The sequence below is a fragment of the Delphinapterus leucas genome, chromosome 4 (assembly GCF_059928025.1).
Source record: "Delphinapterus leucas isolate spDelLeu-1000000601 "Yukka" chromosome 4, BTC_Dleu_Yukka2, whole genome shotgun sequence".
Taxonomy (NCBI): Eukaryota; Metazoa; Chordata; class Mammalia; order Artiodactyla; family Monodontidae; genus Delphinapterus; species Delphinapterus leucas.
The window spans coordinates 52,877,106-52,900,399 of record NC_143132.1 but is presented as its reverse complement, the minus strand read 5'-3'; the positions used below and the strand labels follow the sequence as shown (position 1 = coordinate 52,900,399).

General features: G+C 36.4%; 1 protein-coding gene across 2 annotated transcripts in view; it reads left to right on the top strand.

The window, feature by feature from the left end:
* Window positions 1-23,294, top strand: part of CBLB (Cbl proto-oncogene B) — a 214,259-nt gene that overhangs the window by 133,082 nt on the left and 57,883 nt on the right. For both annotated transcript variants that reach the window (XM_022594278.2, XM_089910515.1), the window contains exons 10-12: window positions 4,584-4,787; window positions 20,386-20,571; window positions 22,116-22,481. In XM_022594278.2, coding sequence (XP_022449986.1) covers window positions 4,584-4,787; window positions 20,386-20,571; window positions 22,116-22,481 — 756 coding nt within the window. The remainder of the gene's footprint in view (window positions 1-4,583; window positions 4,788-20,385; window positions 20,572-22,115; window positions 22,482-23,294) is intronic.

The following is a 23,294-nucleotide window of genomic DNA, read 5'->3' as shown; positions in this document are numbered from 1 at the left end:
TTTGGGAGGATTTATTTGAGGAAGTGAAGTCTACTGAGTGAATTAGAACAGATGGAGTCCAAGTACTTCCTCTTAATTTTCTCAGAATGTGAATATGTTGGGGACTAGAGAAGGAGTTATGTATTGGTCCTTCTTCATTAACATATGTTCTGTGATCTTGCGTTAAGTGTATATTGACAGAAACATTATTTTAATTATTGAGGCACAATCCTGAAGAGTTAGGTATCTATCGAAGACATTCTTCATATGTGTTTAATCAACCATCTGACAGAAATGAGGTGGAGTACCAAAACAGCACCAAAATTTGAGATTATGAGTACCAAATTTGACAATATGGTCAAACTTAATTTGCATATGACGATAGTCAGTTTACAGAGAAAGTGGTGGGTGAAGTCATATTAGAGGAGGCATGTTGTGTGATCTGTGTTTGCAAATCAAAATGGAAGTACATTGCAGCTGGATTTTGATCCTAGTAAGTAATGTAAATGCTCAACAAAGATAAAGCTTAACAGAAAATATATTTTGTGACATATACTCATAAAGCAGCTACTCTCACATCAGTAATTTGTATAGCATTAAACTTTAAGGTAGGAGAGATGGCGAAAAACCTAAATTCAGTTTTAGATGAACTGTTCCCATTCTTTTTCTTGTACCATCAAGATGCTATTATTGCCTTTCACCTCCTTCCCTTTCCAAACACAATCTTTTCAGTTACCCTTTATCAGGAAATAGATCACATAAACCAGAAGTCATCCTTAACCAAACAACATGCAAACTGACCCTGGAGGTTCTAAGGAAGTCTTTGAAGGGGAATACAGTTGATTATGCATTCTAGCCACTGTACTCAAAAATAATATGACTTTAATTATTTAGATTGAATAGATTAATTGTAGTTATGATAACTGTATTATACTTAGGTCTTAAAAGATTTTCTGGTTTTTAGGTACACATACTAAAACGTTTACAGATGAATTTATGTAATGTGTAGGATGTACTTCAAAATTATCCAGGGGCGGAGGGAACAAGTAAACATATAGCTGAAACAAGATTGGGTGTGAATTGGCGGGGGGAGTGTGATGAATTGGGAGATTGGGATTGACGTATATACACTAATATGTATAAAATGGATAACTAATAACCTGCTGTATAAAAAAATAAATAAAATTACAAAAAAAATTGGGTGTGAATTGATAATTGTTGAAGTTGGGAGATAGGTACATGCAGATTCATTACACTTTTTTCTCTGCTTTTGTTTATGTTTGAAAATTTATGTAATAATTTTTAAAAAATGTATAAATGCATGAAGAGTCTACTTAGGGCCCAGAGTACAGCTTTCCATCCTTCATGCATTAAAGACACAGGGAACATCAGCTCTTTTATATTTTAATTTTTTACTTAGTGGCATTCAACTTACTAAAACTAAAGAAAAAAACTGTACACCCATTTCTCCCACCACCCACTCCCCCACCTCTGGCAACCACCAATCTGTTCTCTGTATCTGAACTTATTTTTGTTTTGAGTTAATTAATTTTTAGATTGCACATGTAAGAGAGATCATATGGTATCTATCTGTCTTTCTCTGCCTTATTTCACTTACATAATGCCCTTGAGGTCCATCCATGTTGTGGCAAATGGCAAGATTTCATTCTTTTTTATGGCTGAATAATATTCCATTGTATATATGTACCACAATTTTTTATCCATTTATCCACTGATGGACACTTAGGTTGTTTCCATATCTTGGCTACTGGAAATAATGCTGCAGTGAACATGGGGTGTGCATATATCTTTTCTAATTAGTGTTTTCATTTTCTTCAGGTAAATATCCAGAAGTGGAATTGCTGGACTGTATGGTAGTTCTTTTTAATTTTTTGAGGAACCTCCATACTGTTTTCCATACTGCCTGCACCAATTTACATACCCACCAACAGTACACAAGGGTCTTCTTTGTCCACATCCTCACCAACACTTGTTATTTCTAGTATTTTTGATAATAGGCATTCTAATAGGTATGAGGTGATATTTCACTTTGGTTTTGATTTGCATTTCCCTGATAATTAGTGATGTTGAACATCTTTTTATGTAACTGTTTGCCATATATATATCTTTGGAAAAATGTCTATTTAGATCTGTCCATTTTTTAATCAGATTGTTATTTTGGTTTTGTTTTTGTTGTTGAGTTGTCTGAGTTCTTTATGTATTTTGGGTATTGGCCTGTTATCAGGTCTATGATTTGGAAGTATTTTCTCCCATTCAGCAGGTTGTCTTTTCATTTTGTTGATGGTTTCCTTTGCTATGCAGAAACTTTTTAGTTTGATATAATCCCACTTGTTTATTTTTGCTTTTGTTGCTTTTGATTTTGGTGTCAGGTTCAAAAAATCTTGCCAAGACCTATGTCAGGGAGCTTACCGCCTATATTTTCTTCCAGAAGTTTTATGGTTTCAGTTCTTGCTTTCAAATCTTTAATCCATTTTAAGCTAATGCTTGTGTATGGTGTAAGATAATGGTCCAGTTTGTTTATTTATTTATTTATTTATTGCCATGTGGTTGTCTAATTTTCCCAACACCATTTATTGAAGAGACTGTCCTTTCCCCATTGTATATTCTTGGCTTCTTTGTTGTAAATTAATTGACCATATATCCTTGGGTTCATTTCTAGGCTCTCTATTCTGTTCCATTAATCTGTGTCTCTTTTTGTGCCAGTTCCATACTGTTTTAATTACTATAGCTTTGTATTGCTCTGCTTAGGGCCACAAATACCACTTTCCATTCTTCATGCATTAAAGATGCAGGGTACATTGGTTCTTTCTCATCTTGGTCTTATATATTAGAACTATCTGTTTGAAATTATCTTATGTAGATCAGTAGGAAAATTCACTGCAGACACACAGTATGGGTCCATTTTGACTTTTATAATGAGGAGATTTTACGTGGATGACAACCTATATTGAAAATGTACTTACATTTAATGTTCTTGTTATCAAAGATAGGAGAAAGGTTTAGCTTTCCTTAAATATTTGCTACTGTGTTAGAAAATATCAATGTAAGATGGGAGAATTAAGTATCAGTTTTATCATCTGTAAAATGATGGAACAAATACCTGAGTTGCCTTGAAGCTCACCAGACTTGAGCACACGCGGCAGTAAACATCAAAGGATTTTGTACTAGCCTGTCTGTATCTCTTCATACCACCTTAGTTCAACTATTTTACCATTCCAAGTTTCTTTCCCAAATTATGTAGCAGTCGATGAATAAGGAATTGTTGCAGTTTCTTTTCATTAACCAATCCAGAAAGCATTTGTTTTTCTTTTTTTGACAATTTGTTTGGCAAAGGAGATGTTCAGTTTGTTAATCAGAGTGATGCTTGGGAAAGAATAAACTACGTACCACAGAATCTGCCACAGAGTGTATGCTAAGTAATTGTCCAGTGAAAGGAGAGTGTTACTCCACCACTGATCAGAGTGTCACTGGAGGGCAGGTAGATCACCACGTTCCCGTCGTACCAAGTGCATGGGACAATCTTAAGTACTGAATGGTTTCTTTAAAGATGTTAGCTCTTTTCATTCATAGTCTCATCTCTAAAAATGATGCTCTCATGCGATTTCTGCCTTAAAATGATCTTATAAGTTTTATAATTTTTAAAAATAACATACTAGTAAAGTCAGGGTATAATGGAGAAACAAAAATATGGTGGTGAATGTCATATACCATCTATCTCTAAAAGTCAGCATTATCTGCAGGGCAAGAAAACAGTCTTGTCCTGTTTCCCTCCCAACCGTGAATTCTTAATGTAGTTAGTTTTTGAGAAATAGAATTGGGAGATTTTCAGAAAACTTCAGTAATTACCAGTAAATGAATTTCTGGCCCAAAAGTGTTTGCACAAATCCCTTTGCAGTATCTAGTTTGAAAACAAGATGAGGTGCAAAGCTTGATATCTCACATATTATTACAGTCCATATGAGCTGTGTCAGGATGACAGGCTCTCAGGACAGATGATGGTTTCTGAAAATAAACTTATTTTTTCCCACTGATTGCTTATAAGCCAAAGCTTTAAAAGACCTCGGCAATTAAAATGGAAATATGTAGCCATAGTTATGTGCACAGGAACTTTTCCAGAATTGATTTTGAAATGGATTGTTCTAATTGATACTATTACTTTATTTATAATGAATTTTTATCAAAATGTCCTTTTTATAGAATGTTTAATTAGCACTGGTGCCTTTTGGTAAAGAGGGACATGATTTGATTTCCAGTTTTCTGCAGGACTTTAAAGTTTTGATACATTAAAATTGTAAATGAACATTCAGTAAAATAAAGTTAAGCTCCTAACTTTTTGATTTATCCTAAATCAAAGGTTTTTGTAAAGAAATTTTTCTTAAAAAATTTGAAATTTTAAATACTGAACATATATTTTGTTGGTTCCCCGTTCTACTCTACCACCTTCAAGGCAGATCTTCCTCCACCCCCACTGCCTACCTGAAAACCTATTTTTTGCAACTTCTTTTTATAATAGAACTTTGGCCCCTCTCAGTAGTGTTTTATTTGAACAAAGACCAATCAGCACAATTTTTGTGTTTGTTCAGGAGTCAGATGGCCAGGGCTGCCCCTTCTGTCGCTGCGAAATAAAAGGAACGGAGCCCATAATCGTGGACCCCTTTGATCCAAGAGATGAAGGTTCCAGGTGCTGTAGCATCATTGACCCCTTCGGAATGCCGATGCTGGACTTGGATGACGATGATGACCGAGAGGAGTCCTTGATGATGAATCGGTTGGCAAATGTTCGAAAGGTAAAACTAGAAAACATAGGATTTTTTCAGTTGTTGTGTGGACATGAAAAAGAAGTGATGCTGTCGCAAGTTGGGTATGATGGAGTGTGGGTTTGGGAAAGAAAGATTCTGGAATCAAAAGAAAGGTGAAGATATAAGTAATGTTGAAAGGCTGATGGAATCATAGGCTGAGAAAGAACTAGACTAATCAGAGTGCTTTCGCTGGTTTTAAACTCCAAAATGAGAGATGGCGAGAGCTTTCGTATAGAGAAAAACATCATCTGAGACTGGCAATAGCACATCTGTAAAGAAAAATTTAAGAAAGAAAATTATTAAAATTAGAAGTGATGAAACTGATGAAAAATAGTCTTTGTTGAAGTCTGAAAGAAGTCTCTGATAGTTATTCTTCTTATCAGGAAAGCCAGCCTTCTGTTTGGCTATTAAGAGGTCACATAAGATTTACCTTTATGAATTTACCATAGTCTGGGGTTTGCTTATCAGTATTGCAGACTCAAAAAATTAACTTTGTCAGTTCAGTGGGAATGGATGCTGCTGCCCAGTTGGAGTTTATGCAACCAAGCCCACAAGAGACTAGTCAATGAACCAGAATGCCAATTGAGTAATTAACAAACCAGAAACATAATGATCAAGAGAGCTGGACTCTCAGCTATCAGGCTATTCTCTGTACAAAAAGATACATGAAATTCAGATTACACTCAGAAGTTTTTTGCTCCTAAAATCAGAGAAGTGGCAGCGAGTGTTATGAAAGCATCTGCACACACAGTATGAAGGCGCCCCCCCCTTCCTTCTGATGGCAGGCATGGCTGATCAATCATGGTTCTCATTCCTGCTGAGTTCAGACGTGGCCTGCACAGCCTTATAGAACCTCCACTGCAATTCATTAGGATTTGGCAGGTAATATGCAGCCTATTTGCCATCTAGGTGGAACGATGATAAAGTGTAATGGCAGAAGATTGTATTTGCCATATGCATCCATCTCTGTGGTAGGGAAACACTTGGTGCAGGAAACAGATGAGGTGATTTGGGGGTTACCCATTCTTTACGGCTGTGTCAAAATTTACTTCTTGGCCTCCTGCATCTTCTGTGTTCCAGTGTTCCATGCTCACCAGGTACTTATCCTTAGGATTTTTAAATGGCAAATTTCTACATATGGAGATATATTAATACCACCAACATGGCTACTCTCAAATTCTACTTTGATCTGGGGTGATTTTTATTATTCACCTCATTGGTTTTTCATAAATGTCATAATTTAACTCTCATAGTCATAGTTTCTCTCAAGAGAAACTACTCTTGATTCTGTCCTCTAATGCTGACAGCTACATTCAGTTTTTACTTTTGAAGTTTGTGATCCCTTTGGCCCAAGAGATGGAAGAAAGGAAGTAGTTATCCCTCAGTAACCCTAAAGGATGAACAAGAAAAAAAAATCTCAAATTGAAACAGGGAATTGAGACTTGATTTTAAGATGAACTCAATCAGTAACCAACATTAATATGTATATGAGCAAAACTTTTTCACATTTTATTCTCTCAACTTGAAGAGGTAAATATTCTTCTCATTTTCAGATAAGGAAATGAGGCTCAGACTAGTCATGTGACATGGCTACATTAGGAGGTTGTAAAGCCAGAATTCAAAGTTGTGTCTGCTGGATAAAAATAACAGTGATATATATCCAACACTCCATATGTAGCTTCCTTACATGCTGAGTGATGAAATGGTTTCTACCAAGTCAGATTGTGGACTGTATCCCAAAATACTTGTCATATAACATTATTTTAATAAAGTAGTAACATTTATGATTTCAGTGAGCTGGCAGTGTTCTGTGTTCTTAAGTCCTTGATCTCATTTAATCATGCCACCAATCCAGTAGAGAAGCTCCTGTTACTGTCCTGTTTTACAATGGAGGAAATTGAAGAAGAAAGAGGTAAAATAACTTGCCTAAGATCCCAGTACTACTCTAAAGCAGAACTGGTGCTTTTTTCCTAACTTCAAAACTGTAGTTATGAGCCATCATGCAATACACCTCTTTTGCCCTCTTTGGAACATGCTGCACACGTTGTACTTCATAGAGTACAAGTCTGTGTTCTCTGAAGGTCTTTTCAGTTCTATAATATAATGTACATCACGAATAGTTACCAACTCCCAATGAAATGTTAACCAGAAGTTAAGAACAATTTGAACTGTGATCTGTTGGTATTAACCTGTAAAGATATGTATGCCCTAATTGGTCACCAAAAACCCAAGCAAATTCAATTAGGCCCTGCTAATTGATATATAAAAAAACTATTACATCTGTTTTTCCATATACTAGCTGTATGTGGCTATTTAAATGTAAATTTTAAATAACTAAGATTTAATAAAATTTTAAAATTCTATTCTTTAGTCCATTCAACATATTTGAAATGCTCAACAGCCCCTTGTGTCTAGTGGCTACCCTGTTGAACTGTACAGATGTGGAACATTTTCTGTAGGTATTGAAATATCTAGTATAGATAGATATAATAGAAATAACTAATATCCAGTAGATAATTATATTGGACAGAGCGTTATTAGATCATTCCTGCAGGTTCTTACTAGAAGCAGCTAGGTTTTGTTGCAAAAGACCTTTTCTTTTAATTTAGTAACCTAATGGTCTTAGCTTGGTCTGAATATTTGACTGTGATCTAGCACTAAAATCAGCAATCTGTGCCCTGTTTTTGTTTTTCTGTGAGCTAATGATAACTTTACATTTTAAATGGTTGTATATTTAACTGATTTTTTAAGTACCTACATAATTTCCTTGATTTTGCATCTTGGCTTGCAAAGCCTTAAATATTTACTGTCTGGCCCTTGAAGAAAAACATTTCAGTCCTCAGGTCTAGGGCACCTTAAAGCATTTAAAGAATGTTTATTGAATGCATGGATAATAGGGAATGGCAGAAAAGTATTTGAGAAACATACAACAGCTCAGGTAGTTCCAGTGAACGAGGTGGTAATGTTTTATAGCTAGGAAAAAGGCATTTCAATTTTCTTTACTAAATGGGCTTTCTTCCTTCAGTGATTGCTGTCAGGGGACGGGGAGCCGGGCCTTAAGAGTAATTCTTTCAAGAACTTGGTACACCTTACTGCTTTGCGGAAAATGGAGTTTACTCTATATGAGTTTGGGAAAGGTTGCAGTTTCAGCCTGATTTCCACTGACTTAAGTTGAAGCTTGAGCTTTGCTTCAGTAGTAGCGCTGACAATTGAAGGGAATCCCTGGTAACATAAAATGAACACAGGACATTGAAAGGTGACTGGTGGTTTTCCCTGATCTTTCACGCACTCTCAAACCATGCATGTTGTGTTCCCTCTGGCACACTGGTGAGCTTTTTTTTTTGAGGGAGCTGAGAGGTTTTGACGATGACCTTCTCTTTAGTTTAAGAGAAGGCTGGTGCTGCTCACAGACATTATTGTCCCAGCAGTCAGCAGTGTCATTTAACAAAGCTTTCACTCGAGTCAGTGTCATTTCCATACTTTCTTATGACAGTTAGAGATTGGAGAAATTTAAAGAACCTGTAATCATTTAAGTTGAGGAATCATATTTCAGTTAAATGTATTTATGTGCACTGATCTGCCTCTAGTCAATTTTAAACAGATTGTGAATTTTATAATATTTTGTAAATCACTGCCACTTAACTTTCAATAAAACCTAAATTTTACTGTAGATACAAGCATCAATTCTTTCTGAATAATTGGGAAAAACATTGCTATGGTGTTATGCTCCCATAATACTTTATAAGTACTTCTACCTCAGGAGTTACACTAAATTGTTACGTTTTATTTAGAGGACTGTCTTCTCCATTAGATTATTAATTCTTTTTTTTTTTTAACATCTTTATTGGGGTATAATTGCTTTACAATGGTGTGTTAGTTTCTGCTTTATAACAGAGTGAATCAGTTATACATATACATATGTTCCCATATGTCTTCCCTCTTGCGTAGATTATTAATTCTTAAGGCCAGTGCCAATATCTTATTTATCTTTGTGTTTCTTGGTACCTAGCATTTATTAAGTGAAATAACAAATGCACATGCATGTTCACATGGTCTGTGAGGGCAGTGGCCTGATTTTGTGCATGTTTTTCATTCCAATCTGAAGACTGAGTGTATCTGTTACAAAATACCAAATTATAGATTCTATTCAGTTCTGTCTTATAGATGAGGCTATGAACAAATATCACAGATCACTTTGACACAATAGCTCTTCTACCTGATTTTCTTCCATTCTGTTTTTTTCAGTCATTCTGTTGCCTCATTCATTCATTCATTTTAAAAACATTTCATTCTCCCAACTCCACGAGTGACTGTCAGTCATGGTCCAGCAAAAGGAATCAGTTTTCTTTTATCTGCCATTTCAAATACTCATCTCTGTCTTTCTCCTCTTTTATGAGCAGGTTGATGACTATATTGTGAAATTGTTTCTGTCTGTCTTAAGCATATTGCATTCTTTAAATTAGTAATGCTTCCATCATAGCATAGAGAACTGAGCTGTTTGTATATTCCTGTTGCCATGGTGATGTCCTGCAGCTGGAGTTTATAAATAGTAGCATACTGAGCATATAGAATGTAGTTTTATTGTTTGTTTTATAAGTTTATTTAGTAATGCTAATCGTACAGAAGCAAATAGAACCTATACATCTATAATACAGTGTATTGGTTGCCTTTCTAGATACAGGCTATTTTATGAGTTTCACTAGAAGATGTTGCAGGTTTTGCTTGAAATTGTACCATTGCCGGAGTTCTCAAGCTGTCAGAATTTCTAGGATAATTGGATCTGAGTGAGCCCTTAGAGGAAGTCCAGGGTGTGATCAATAAGATCACATCCTTCTCTTTGACTTCAGTCAGATCAAAGCTAAGAAAACATGTCTATTGCTATTCAGAATTTTGTTCCATTTTGCCAGAGGTGTACAGAATCTCAGCAGTTCCTTAGCAATTACTTTGATAGAAAATGTTATTCATGAAACACATAAATTACAAACAAATGAAGATTTGATACAAGTTATGTTGACAGGCTGACCTAGTGTATGAACTGAGATTAATTCCTTTGCTCTTAAACATTATATTTTCTTAAAACAATATTTAAAATTTTAATGAATGACCATATAAGAGGAAAAACAGGTGTGACCAGAGGTCAAAGGAATTATTCTTCCTTTATCTTTTTTTTTTTTTTTTCGGTACGCGGGCCTCTCACTGTTGTGGCCTCTCCCATTGCGGAGCACAGGCTCCGGACACACAGGCTCAGCGGCCATGGCTCACGGGCCCAGCCGCTCCGCGGCATGTGGGATCTTCCGGGACCGGGGCACGAACCCGCATCCCCTGCATCGTGCATCGGCAGGCGGACTCTCAACCACTGCACCACCAGGGAAGCCCCTTCCTTTATCTTTTTTTATACATTCTCCTAATGCTGCCATCACCAATTAAAATACATATTGCTGATTGAAAACAATATATCATCTAATTCTTGCTTTTCCTAGTAATGTGTGAAGAAAGGATCCATAGTACTCCTGATCCTGAGGAAAGAATTCATGTGTATAGATCACAGTGTTTTTGCAGTGTTCTTAGGCGACTATTACTTTTTAATGTGACTTAGATGCCAACCACAGGGCTCAAGTACATGCTGGAGCAGTAAGGACAAAATCTACAACAAAAGTGAAGTTCAAAAATAACAAGGCATTTGAAATGTAGAACATGGTTCTCAAGTATGGGCAGTTCTACCTCCTGAGGGTATTCAGAAATATGTGGGGATATATTTTGTTGTCACAATGACTGAAAGGTCTAGGGAACCACTGATATTTAGTGGATGGGGTCAGAGATGCAAAACACCCTGCAACCGTGGGACAGTTCCACCTAAGAAGAATTATTCGGACCACATACCAACGGTCCTCACCTCTCCCGCTGTGCAACACGGGCAGAGTCGTGGATGACAGTGAGCAATCCAAAGTCACAGGTTCATTGTTTGCCATTTAATTGCATTTTGTTTACTGATTTTCTTAAAGTTCTCCACGCAGAATAGTAGCATTTTCTATATTAGTATGTGACTATCAAAGAAAAAAACTACCGTGTCCAAGTGCAATGTGATGATATAGGGCACCGGTCCGTAACCTTTTTGGCACCAGGGACCGGTTTCGTGGAAGACAGTTTTTCCATGGACCGGGGCCAGGGACGGTCATGGTTCAGGTGGTAATGCGAGCGATGGGGAGCGACAGATGAAGCTTCACTCGCTCGCCCACTGCTCACGTCCTGCTGTGGGGTCCGGTTCCTAACAGGCCACGGACTGGTACTAGTCCGCGGCCCAGGGGTTGGGGACCTTGAAGACACTGTCACATATTCCTCAAAAATAGTTTGAATATGTAGTAGTTTAGGAGAAGCTAGCACTTGAACTCTTGTACTTAGTTTTGGGTTGGCCTCCTGTGGTGTAGACTGTGAGCTCATGGTGGGCCTTGCTCTTCCTCAGAGACTTGCATAGTGCCTGACCTATGTTATATGCCATTGAGAAAGTTTTGTTTTTCTTTTTTTTCATTGAATGATCAGTGGTGACACTGTTCTTAACTGTACTATTCTTCAGAGAGCTATGGTCCCCGGAGTCCAGCAGCCTGAGTTCATGTTCTAGTTTTGCTACTTAGTATCTAGGTGCCTGCATTGGTTATTTAACTCCCTGTGCCTCAGTGACCTTGTCTGTGAAACCCTACCTCTGAGGGTTGAGGTTAAATGAGTTAATGAATGTAAAGCCATTGGAACAGTGCTGGTACATAGTAAATGTTAAGTATCAGTTGTTATTAGCATTATTTTTTATATAGTGTTATTTAAGACTCCTACAATATTGCTGTGCTTCTGAGAATTAAATATCAGTATTTTTGAGATGTCTATGGAAGTATTTTTTCTTTTAGATACTATTACCTGTCATTGTTTAGGAAGAAATAGACACCACAACTGGATTGGTTTGGCAAGAATTGGTTGTATTTCTTTACTGTATTAATGTATACATAATTATGATTACATTACATGACCACATTAAATTTACTGTACAACTATCTTATAGATTTAAAACGCAGAGAAAATGCAACATTGCCAACATGTCTGCTGGCATATTATTTTAAGGACTATGTAATTTAGATAAGCTTACAATAGTCTTATTTTCTACATAAGTAAATTAAAATGATTAAGTACAGGGAACTCTAATCAATACTCTGTAAATGACCTATATGGGAGAAGAATCTAAAACAGAGTGGATATATGTACATCAACCATACTCCAATAAAAATTAATTTAAAAAATGATTAAGTATATATTCTCTAAAGTAGGGTGAAGAACTTAAGTAACTAAATAGCAATTGCTTATTGTTCAAAGCAACTGTAACTGGTATTTTGCCAGCAACAGGGCTTTCACATGAGGGCATTTTTCAGTGGCTAAAGATAATTCCCTTAATTCCCAGGATGTTCTTGTTTCTCAGCCATTTTTATAAAATATTTCTAAATTATATGTCACTCTTCCCTGACTTCTCAAAATTGGTTATGCGGCTGAATGAACCAAAGGGCATCAGAAGCCACTATAATCAATGTGACATACTTCTTCAGGTTTACGTTTTGCTACAAGATTTAAGGGCAGGGCTTCCCTGGTGGCTCAGTGGTTGAGAGTCCGCCTGCCGATGCAGGGGACACGGGTTCGTGCCCCGGTCCGGGAAGATCCCACATGCCGCGGAGCAGCTGGGCCCTTGAGCCATGGCCGCTGAGCCTGCGCGTCCGGAGCCTGTGCTCTGCAACGGGAGAGGCCACAACAGTGAGAGCCCTGTGTACAGCAAAAAAAAAAAAAAAAAAAAAAGATTTAAGGGGAGGTTGCATGCAGACAGGGGAAACATAACTTTGAATTAAAATCACATATATATTTGGATTAGAATGCAAAACCCATATAAGTGTTTAAAGTAAAATATGAAACTTCAAAAGAAATTTCAGGGTTATAGAGGCTCGTCACAGGCTAGGAGATTATGTCCCTCTTATAAAAGGTACTTCAGGGAAAATCAGTATAGCTCTATGTAGCTAATAATGTTTAACATTTTAATGGAGAGGGCCCTTGGGGTTATTCCCCTTGCGAGGCTGTTTGCAGTTCTTTAAAGTAGACCCTATTGCAGTTTTATTGACCACCTCCCTGTCAAACCTCAAAGAGAGCTCTTACTCCAGTCAGCTCTTACTCCGTATGTAAGTTTCTAACCATTTTCCTTCTCTTCATTGCTTCGAATTTGTAGTATCTAAAAATTTTACCAAAGTTACTAGTGGAATGTCAGCAATAATAATAATTTAAAATAATGAACCTCAGTTTACACACAAAGTTAATATCCATATTCTTAGTAAGCTAGCAAGGTGCTTATTCCTTGTTACTGTTCCTAGGGGGAGAAATACAGCAGAATTTTTCCATTGAGATGACTTCTCTTTTTTTTATTTTTGGTTGGTTGGTTTTTTGGTTTTGTTTTCTAGGACTGTTAGAGCAGTTTTAGGTTCACAGAAAAAACTGAGGGGAATGTACAGAGATCTCTCATGCACCCCCTGCCTCCACACTCGTGTAGCCTCCCCATCATCAACATTCCCCCACCAGACTGATAAATTTGTCGTAATTGATGAACCTACATTGACACATCATTATTGTCTAAAGTCCATAGTTTACAGTAGGGTTCACTTTTGGTGTGGTACATTCGTGGGTTTGCACAAATGTATAGTGACATATATAGTATCATGCAGAGTATTTTCACCGCCCTAAACATCCTCTGTGTTCTGCTTATCTCCCCCACCAAAACCCCCAGCAGCCATTGATCTTTTTACTCTCTCCATAGTTTTGCCTTTTCCAGAATGTCCTATAGTTGGAATCATACAGTATGCAGCCTTCTAAGATTGGCTTCTTTCACTTAGGAATATGCATTCAGGTTCCTCCATGTCTTTTCTTGACTTGATAGCTCATTTCTTTTTAGCACTAATAATATTCCATTGTCTGGATGTGCCACAGTTTATTTATTATCCATTCACCTACTGAAGGACATCTTGGTTGCTTACGAGTTTTGGCAGTTGTGAATAAAACAGTTATAAACATCTGTATGCAGTTTTTTGTGTGAACATAAGTTTTCAGCTCCTTTAGGTAAACACCAAAGAGCATGATTGCTGTATTGTATATTAAGAGTATGTTTGGTTTTGTAAGAAACCACCAAACTCTTCCAGAGTGGCAGTAGCATTTTGCATTCCCACCAGCAATGAATAAGAGTTTCTGTTGTTCCACATCCTCATTAGCATTTGATGTTGTCAGTGATCTGGATTTTGGCCATTCAAAAAGGTGTATAATGGTATCTCATTTTAATTTACATTTTCTTGATGACATATGATATGCAGCATCTTTTCATATATTGATTTTCCATCTGTATATCTTTAGTGAGGTATCTGATAAGGTCTTCGGCTCATTTTAAAATCTGATTGTTAGTTTTCTTATTGTTGAATTTTAATTTTATATTTTAGAGAACAGTTCTTTCTCATATGTGTATTTTCCAAAGATTTTCTTCTAGTCTGTGGCTTGTATTTTTGTTATTCTCTTGATAGTTTCTTTCACAGAACAGAAATTTCTCATTTTAATGATGTCCAGCTTGCCCAGTATTTCTTTCATGGATGGCACCTTTGGTGTTGTATCTAGAAGACCTTGTGTTTGGTGGTCACTTTTTAGATTTCTCCTATATTATCTTCTAGGCGTTTTATAATTTTGCATTTTACATTTAGGTTTGTGGTCCATTTTGAGTTAATTTTGTGAAGGGTATAACGTCTGTGTCTAGATTTTTTTTTTTTTTTTTTTGCATGTGGATGTCCAGTTCTTCAGCACCATTTGTTGAGAAGACTGTCTTTACTACATTGTGTACCTTTGCTCCTTTGTCAAAAGATCAGTTGACTATATTTTGGGGGATCTATTTCTGTTCCATTGATGTATTATATGTCTATTCTTCTGCCAAAACCACAGAATCTTGATTAGTGTAGCTTTATAGTAGGTCTTGAAGTCAAGTAGTGTCCGTCTTCCAACTTTGTTCTTCTCCTTAACTATCCTTTTGGCTATTCTGGGTCTTTTGTCTGCATCTAAACTTTAGAATCAGTTTGACCATATCTAAAAAATAACTTGCTGGGATTTTAATTGGGATTGCATTCAATCTGTAGATTAAGTTGGGAGAACTTTTCTTTTTCACTCCAAGTTTCTCCCTAAATTCCTGCATATTGAGACTTCTTGAAGTGTGACTGTGGATAAGTATGAAATGATTGTACTACTCTTACACCATGTTCCTCATATAAGCATTTGTTATCTAAAAGGGAACAATGGTACAGTACTCCAAAATAGACAACATAAATCATTTATACTTATATTACAAATTACACATGAATATGTGTACATGTAAATGGCTCTGTAACGGATACCTTCTGAATAATATTCTGCATAGGCTATTATTTTAAAGTCTTTTGATTTTATTATGTTCACAAATGGATATGAGCAGAAGAAGAACCAAGAGGATAGTTAGTAGCAGGAAAATATTAGAATATTTTATTTTAATTCTATTTTATTAGAATGTTTTACTTAGAATATATTTTATGTGATAAAAGTTTTATCAATGTCCTTCATTAATTTTCACGCATTTAGAGAAATGTCGTCCTTTTCATCATCCTTATAATACATGTATCTACCTTGTTCAGATATGAAAATTCATTAAGTAAAAATCTTCTTAGAAATATTATAAAATTGACTTTGATTATCTCTGGGATTGTCAGAACTCTCATCTTATTAGTAATTGGAGAGGTTTTCTCTTGTCCTGTTTTTAATAATAGCCTGGCAGGGTTTGAAGTTTCTTACCAAATGTTTTTCCATTTCCATAATAATGGATCCTATTAAGGCTGTTATAAAATCGCTATTTAAAAGGTATGGATAAAATGAAGAGTGACTAAAATAGAATGAGTCCCTGATTATTATTGGTAATTGCGGAGCATGCTGAGATGAGCTTTTGACTACTTACTTCTTGGGCCTTTTCTCTCAGGATTTTCTGTTAAAATTGCAAATTCAGATTTCTCTATTCCTTATGGTAGTCATTCGCCTCCTATTCTAAGTGCTAAAGAATTCTGTAAATTTTGTCAGAAAAAATAAAGAATAGCATTTATTCATTTCATGAAGCAAAGGGTTTGGAAAAATTGGTGAATATGTAGACATAAAAGAATCAAATGTGGTCTTTAAATTTCTAGAGCACCAGGATTTCAGCCTGTTGAACTTACTTATCAACAACCAGCATTAAAGAAGTTAAGAGAAATTGTTAGTTAGACAGATAAGCTGGTGTGATGATAATACAGGCAGGAATCAAGGCGCCCAGCTTTTGTATTTTGAAAGGTGCGGAAACGAAAAAAGATCATATATTCTGAAGTTCTGAGAGCAAGTGTAATACTAGAAAAAAGTGAGAATTACCTAAAATCAAGATAAAGGAATTATTCAAATCAGCTATCCTATAACTTGAAACTATGATTCCATCCTTCCCAGTTCTTGCAGTTACCTCTATATAAATGATTTTCTTTATATTGTGCAATTAATTCTGTGTCCACATCCTAGTTTCTGCTTCCTATGCTTTCCTAGGTAATCTTTTCTTAGCTTTCCATATCCTTGTCCTAATCTAATAGAGTGGACAGACAGAGATGAAGGAGTGACAAAGAAAGGATTTCATGTAATGCAGTGGCAAAAAGCGTATGATCCTTTTAAGAATCCCTTGATTAATATGCCTTTTTATTATACTAATTAATTGTATTTATTCTCTAGAAGATTAAAACCAGAAGAGCAGTAGTGAAGACAAACTGAGAAAAAATTATTCCCCACAAATGAAAAAGATAGGGGTTCACTATCATAATATATAAAGAGCTCTTTCAAATCAATGAGGGGTAAATAAAAGAATATGATAGATAATGGGACAAAGAACATAACATGAGTGGGCATGTGAAGCATTGTGTGAGACTTCTCTTCTCCTTAGACTTTCAAATAGGAAGGGAAAAAAATATAATTGGTGATTACTCAAATAAATTAAAAGTGACCTTTAATGTGACCATCTACTAAAAATGTTTACAAATGTTCACAGTTAGCATTTGAATTTTACCAGCAATGAAAGTTAATGCAAAGTTTCAATATTCTAGTTGCAGAATTGTTCACAGAGACAACAAAAAGGCTTCAGCAAAGAAAAATGCATTATTATCTAAAGGGCACTGTTAAATTATCTACTCTTACATGGGGATTTTACTATAATTTAGGAGAACTCTGGAAAATGAATAAGCTATGGTGAATTTAGACCACATAAGAAAGATAAAATATTTTTTGTTTCTTCACATACTCTTCACCTATTCTCCATAAAATCCTTCTGACTAAGCCAACTTACAGTTACTGTAATGCTTCAAAATGAATTAGTCTTTCGGGAGGGTAGTATAAAATCACCTTGAGAATACAATATGAATTGTTCTTTTTAAAATATTTTTTATTTATTTTATTTTTGGCTGCATTGGGTCTTCGTTGCTGCGCGTGGGCTTTCTCTAGTTGCGGGGAGCAGGGCTACTCTGTTGCAGTGCGCAGGCTTCTCATTGCGGTGGCTTCTCTTGTTTCGGAGCACGGGCTCTAGGCGCACGGGCTTCAGTAGTTGTGGCTTGCGGGCTCTACAGCGCAGGCTCAGTAGTTGTGGCGCATGGGCTTATAGCTGTGTGGCATGTGGGATCTTCCCGGACCAGGGCTCGAACCCGTGTCCCCTGCATTGGCAGGCGGATTATGAATTTTCTTAAGCAAGTTCTGCTTCAGATTACATTCACAGAGCTGTAGAGAGTATGCTTGTCTGGAGGTAACTAGAAGTTCAGGGTTACTTCTGCAGCACACACAGTGGTTTGGATGTCTGTCCAGAGATTTTCAATATACCCTTTCAATATCTTAACAGTTCACCCACTTCAAATCAAGTCCATCCCATTATTTAAACACAGTAGGAATATGGTAACTGCTTAAATATTAAATTAGTAGTTAAACCAGAAGTCAAGTTCTAATGATGATGGTGGGCTGCTGGCTCTGTCAGGATTCTCCTTCCTGTTCCAGGTAATTAGGGAAGCAGGCAGGTAGTTGTGGAAGAAAAGTGCTTGGAGGAGCATAGGTCTTTGCAGTAAATGCAACAAGCAGTGAAAAATTTCTCTGCAAGCAACTGAAACAATGAAGTGCTATGTATTCTCTGTATATCTATGTAAAAATTATTTCTTTACAGGATAGGAACCATGTGGATAGCTTTGCTTCTTGAGTCTTTTTCTGTAGAGAATAATAACCAGATCAATAAAGAATTTTTATCAGGTAACATTTTTTCTAGTTCTCAGAGAATGTAACTTACCCTTAATGGGAATTTGGAGAATTAGATGTCCTGTGACATCTCCTGATCTGATTGCTACGAACTGTGATGCACTTAGTTTGACATGAGGAGTTTTTTCTATTCTGTCCGTGATCATTTTTGGATTGGTGTTACTCCGTAAGGTTCAAATTCATGACCACGTGAGGCTCCATGACTTTTGGGGTAAAAGTCATGTTATTTTATTAAGAATACTGGCTGCATGAAAATCAGCTTATGACTCTACAGTTTCTGCTTTTTCTCCTTCAATTAAGTAGGTAAGAGATATAAAAAAGAATCATGAAATTAATAAGAAAGGGGTCTTAAAATTTACATGTGAAAGTGCATCTGAATTTATTGACGTATTTTAAGTTATTTGGCATCTATTGAGAGAGACAAAGAATTGACAGTCTAGCAATGTCATGGCAATATTCCAGTATACCTGAAGTATGGTCTAGAAGCTTCTGCTTAGACACTCAAATTTATTTTTAAAAAGCCTTTACCAGGGGAAGCATAAGTCCCCACTCCTTCAGGGTGGGCTGCACATGGTAACTTCCTGGCAAAGAGTACAGTAAGGAAAATGGGAGAAAAAGTAAGTAGCTTTGTAGTGTAGAAGCCTTGACAGTCAGTACCTCAGCCAGGTAATCAAGGTCAACATCAACAGTGATGAATCCCACTGATGGTGTAGACCCTTGATGTGATGTGGTTAAAGTGTTACTTTACCAACATGGCCTTCCTTCCAGAAACACACAATGCTAGTCTAATCATGAGAAAAACATCAGACAAATGACAATTTTAGTAAATTAGAAAAAAAAGACCTTCCATGATGTAACTAAGTGTGAACATGAACACAAATTTATTATCACATCTCAGTTAAGGACAGAATGGCTAAATCTTTCTCACTATTGCTAGAATTGAAATTAAATTGTCAGTTGACATTGACTACTCTTACAAAGGTAAGTAATGTTAGGGGGAAATGGCTTAAAAACAAGCTTAAAACTCCTTATAAATACTAGCACTAGGAAACAGATGAATATCAAAGCATGCTAGATTAATGTAGTAGGTATAAAAATTAAGCCTAGGTCTCCAAAGAGGTAGGTAGTAACAGCCTTGAAAAGGAAACTGCTTGATATTTCAGAATAGAATATTGTTATCCTAGTGAGGTTATCTGGTTAATTAGGATGGCTTTTATATCAAATAGGAATCAGGTTATGTCAAACACACACACACACACACACACTTCTGAAACAGGGTTACACACATACGTACAAATCAAAGTACTTGTTGATGGCTTTTTGGTGCTCTTTTATCTACCAGATAACATGGAAACCCTGTAATAGCATAGAAATCTATCAGAGTTTTAGAAGTACAGACTTTCCTAGATTTAATTGTTTTTAAAGAAGAACATTTAACTTGAGGATTTATTTTCCATGTGAAGGCTTGGGGGAAAATATCTGGTCTTAACCCTGTTTATTTTAAATACACAAATTTTTAAAAATCCTTGTCTGATTTAATTGGTTTATAGGAAAGTAGATTATGCACTGGATATGTATTTTATATGGAACAAAATGATTTCTAAGTTCTAGAATGTACTATAAACCCAAAGACCTAAGAAAATTCTATAATACAGATAACCAAGAGCAATGTGCGTTACTGCATTGCATGTTTCTCATAAAATGTAGACAGGTTTCTAGAAGAATGCCTGCATTTGATTGGGTTTTTGTTGTTGTTGTTGTTGTTTCTGCGGTACGCGGGCCTCTCACTGTTGTGGCCTCTCCTGTGCGGACCACAGGCTCCGGACACGCAGGCTCAGCGGCCATGGCTCAGGGGCCCAGCCACTCCGCGGCATGTGGGATCCTCCCGGACCGGGGCACGAACCCGTGTCCCCTGCATTGGCAGGCGGACTCTCAATCACTGCGCCACCAGGGAAGCCCTTGATTGTTTTTAAACTACCCTTTTGCTGGTTTTTTCCTAGACCCTTTCTACAATATGTAGGAGAAACTAATCCACTTATTCTTTACATAATACTGCTCTTGAGGGACAATGTGAGCTCCTTCCATCTATTAATCAGAGTAAACTAAGTGAGTTTATTTTAACAGATGTGCAATGGCAGATACATTCTCAAAACCAAATGTCTTAAGACCTGAAAGGTATGTACTTTACACCTCAAATAAACATCATTCTCTTTTTATATTCTAGTGCACTGACAGGCAGAATTCCCCAGTCACATCACCGGGATCCTCTCCCCTTGCACAGCGAAGAAAGCCACATCCAGACCCTCTCCAGATCCCACATTTAAGCCTGCCACCAGTGCCTCCTCGCCTGGATCTAATTCAGAAAGGCGTAGTTCGGTCTCCCTGTGGCAGCCCAACTGGTTCACCAAAGGTAAATCAATTTTATTAGAAACATAGATAATAATTTTATGTGATGATTATTGATTGCTCAGGTTTTTAAAATTCCGTCACTCATATTTCTTATGCTCTTGTTTATGAACAGCTTTGATGGGTCTCTCATTTCGTTTATAGTGAGTCCACTGTCATATTCCTTGCTTTATTGCTATAACAGTTACATAATTATTCAGAGAGGGCACATGTCTGTAACAGCCCCCTGATTTGCTAAAATAAACAGCAGAGTAAGTATAGTGATTCTGTAAAATGGATTTACAGGGTCATTACATGTATTAAAATAAATTGCATGCTCTTATTAAATGATATTTTACACTCATTTTCATAGTGTCTTGACAAGAAAAATGTTATGAGAGTATATTTGCATAGGGCTTAAGATGTGATAGATTACCACCCAAGTTTCAGGGTGACTCAGAAGAGGGAATTATATGTACCTTTTATACCTGAAGGAATTAATTACAAAGAATTACAGTATTTGCAAACTAATTGCATTACTGTTTAATATTAAAGACATAATTCTATCTGTACATCTAAGCCCACAGTTGTAGTTCTGTGCAGATTTTTTTCCAAATTTGAAAAGGGAATATTTTGCTTTATTAAATATAAGATTTTAAATATTAATCCCATTCGGTAATATGTGTTACGGTCTAAAACTATTTGGAAGCACAGTATTTTAATAGTATTAGACTTTTCTACATTATAATTAACATGGTTTTAAGATCATATTAAGACTTTTTAGGATGTTATTTAGTCAGAATTATGTAAACACACATTTTTTTGCTAATATTTTCAAACAATAAAAGGGCAGATCATTCATCAGATGAACTATGTAAATGAAAATAAAAACTGTGAAAGTCACATAGATTCAGTTCAGGAGCTTATACCTTCATATTTCCACATAAGAATCAGACTGATTTTTTTTTTTTTAAGATCCATAAAACTCAAGTAAGGTCTGTAAATAACGCTGCTCTATTATTTGTGAATTTTCACTATTCTGGTAATAACTGTTAAAGAACCGGAGCACTTTTCCCCCTTGTCACTTGCTCTGTATTATAGAGGTGAACACAAAAATAACAAAACCAACATTTTCAGTCTTCCAAAGAAGTTACAAATCAAGGTGCTCTTTTAAAAAGTAAAACAACAACAACTTTGATGGTTTCTGCTGTTTCTCCTAAATCACAGAAACGTGCAAATAAAATAATTAATGACATTATTATTTTAATGTCAGCCAGTCAAAATCACCATATAATTTTGATATTCTGCTACGCTTCCCTGTAGTCCTTATAATCCTAACATTTGAGTTTACGTATTCATTTTCTACAAAGAAATCTTAATATATTTGAGTTTTTCATTAATATTTTAAACTTTCATTAGTTGGTGATAAAATAAACTCATTAAAAGATGGCACAGGAATCTAATAAAGCCCTACTATGGCTTAGAAAACAAAAGCAATAGTATACTAGTCTGGAAGTCATTTCAGTGCATGGAACCTCTTTTAATGTTTTTCCTCTTGTGTTTCTTTAGTCTTCTCCTTGCATGGTGAGAAAACAAGACAAACCACTCCCAGCACCACCACCTCCCTTAAGAGACCCTCCTCCTCCTCCACCTGAGAGACCTCCCCCAATCCCCCCTGACAATAGACTGAGTCGTCACTTCCTTCACATGGAAAGTGTGCCTTCCAGAGACCAGCCGATGCCTCTGGAAGCCTGGTGTCCTCGGGATGTGCTTGGGACTAATCAGTCAGTGGGATGTCGCCTCCTAGGGGATGCCTCTCCAAAGCCTGGAATCACAGCGAGTTCAAATGTGAATGGAAGGCACAGTAGAATGGGCTCTGACCCAGTGCTTATGCGGAAACACAGACGCCATGATTTGCCTTTAGAAGGAGCCAAGGTAAGAAATACTCAAAGCTGAAGCTAAATAATCTGCTTATAGTCTTCTGATAGGAGGTAGTATAAAAGTTTGAGTGGTGTTTTTTTCGCCTAGTGTGACACTTCCCTGCAGGTCTTTAATTATCTGCAAATTGTAAATAATCAGAAGCTCATTAAAACTTGAACCTAACAGAAGTCAGGAAGAAGGTTCTAAGTAATGATTTAATTTTCATATGAAGACACCAGACAATGTGCCAGAGATTTAGTTCACCTTCCCTTATTTCATCTGCAAATTTTTTTCCTATTAATGTTGTCAATGGGAGAATCAGCAGTCTTTTTTTTTATTTAACTCTCTTACTTCTATCTAATTTGAAAAGAAAGTTGTATGGTTATAGCATATCATCAATCAGTCATTGGAGTTATTGTTGCCTGGGACAGCACACCTTAGGCAGCCAGGTAGAATGAACTTCTCACATACATAAAAATACCAGGTCCAGTTCATTGTTGGAAAGCAAGGTCTTTCTCTATAAAACTGAAAGACTGTCACACATGTTGAGTGCTAACATGAAGGATATTACCACTGTCATTTATATGTACAGAAAAGAATTTAAGCATACAGGGAACCGGAGAGGCAGCAGCAGAAATCATTGAGCTTCAAACCCTCAGTGGGCCCCTGGCAGAGCTGTCCTGTAATGTTTTCTGGTATTTGTGTCAATGATATTTTTGACTCAGATCAGGTCGTCACCATCTTCCTTCAGCTGAAGGAGGCTTTGCCTCTTTTGAAGACTGTAATATTTAAGTGTTCCCATCTCTCTTGATCTTAAGTTGTTATTTT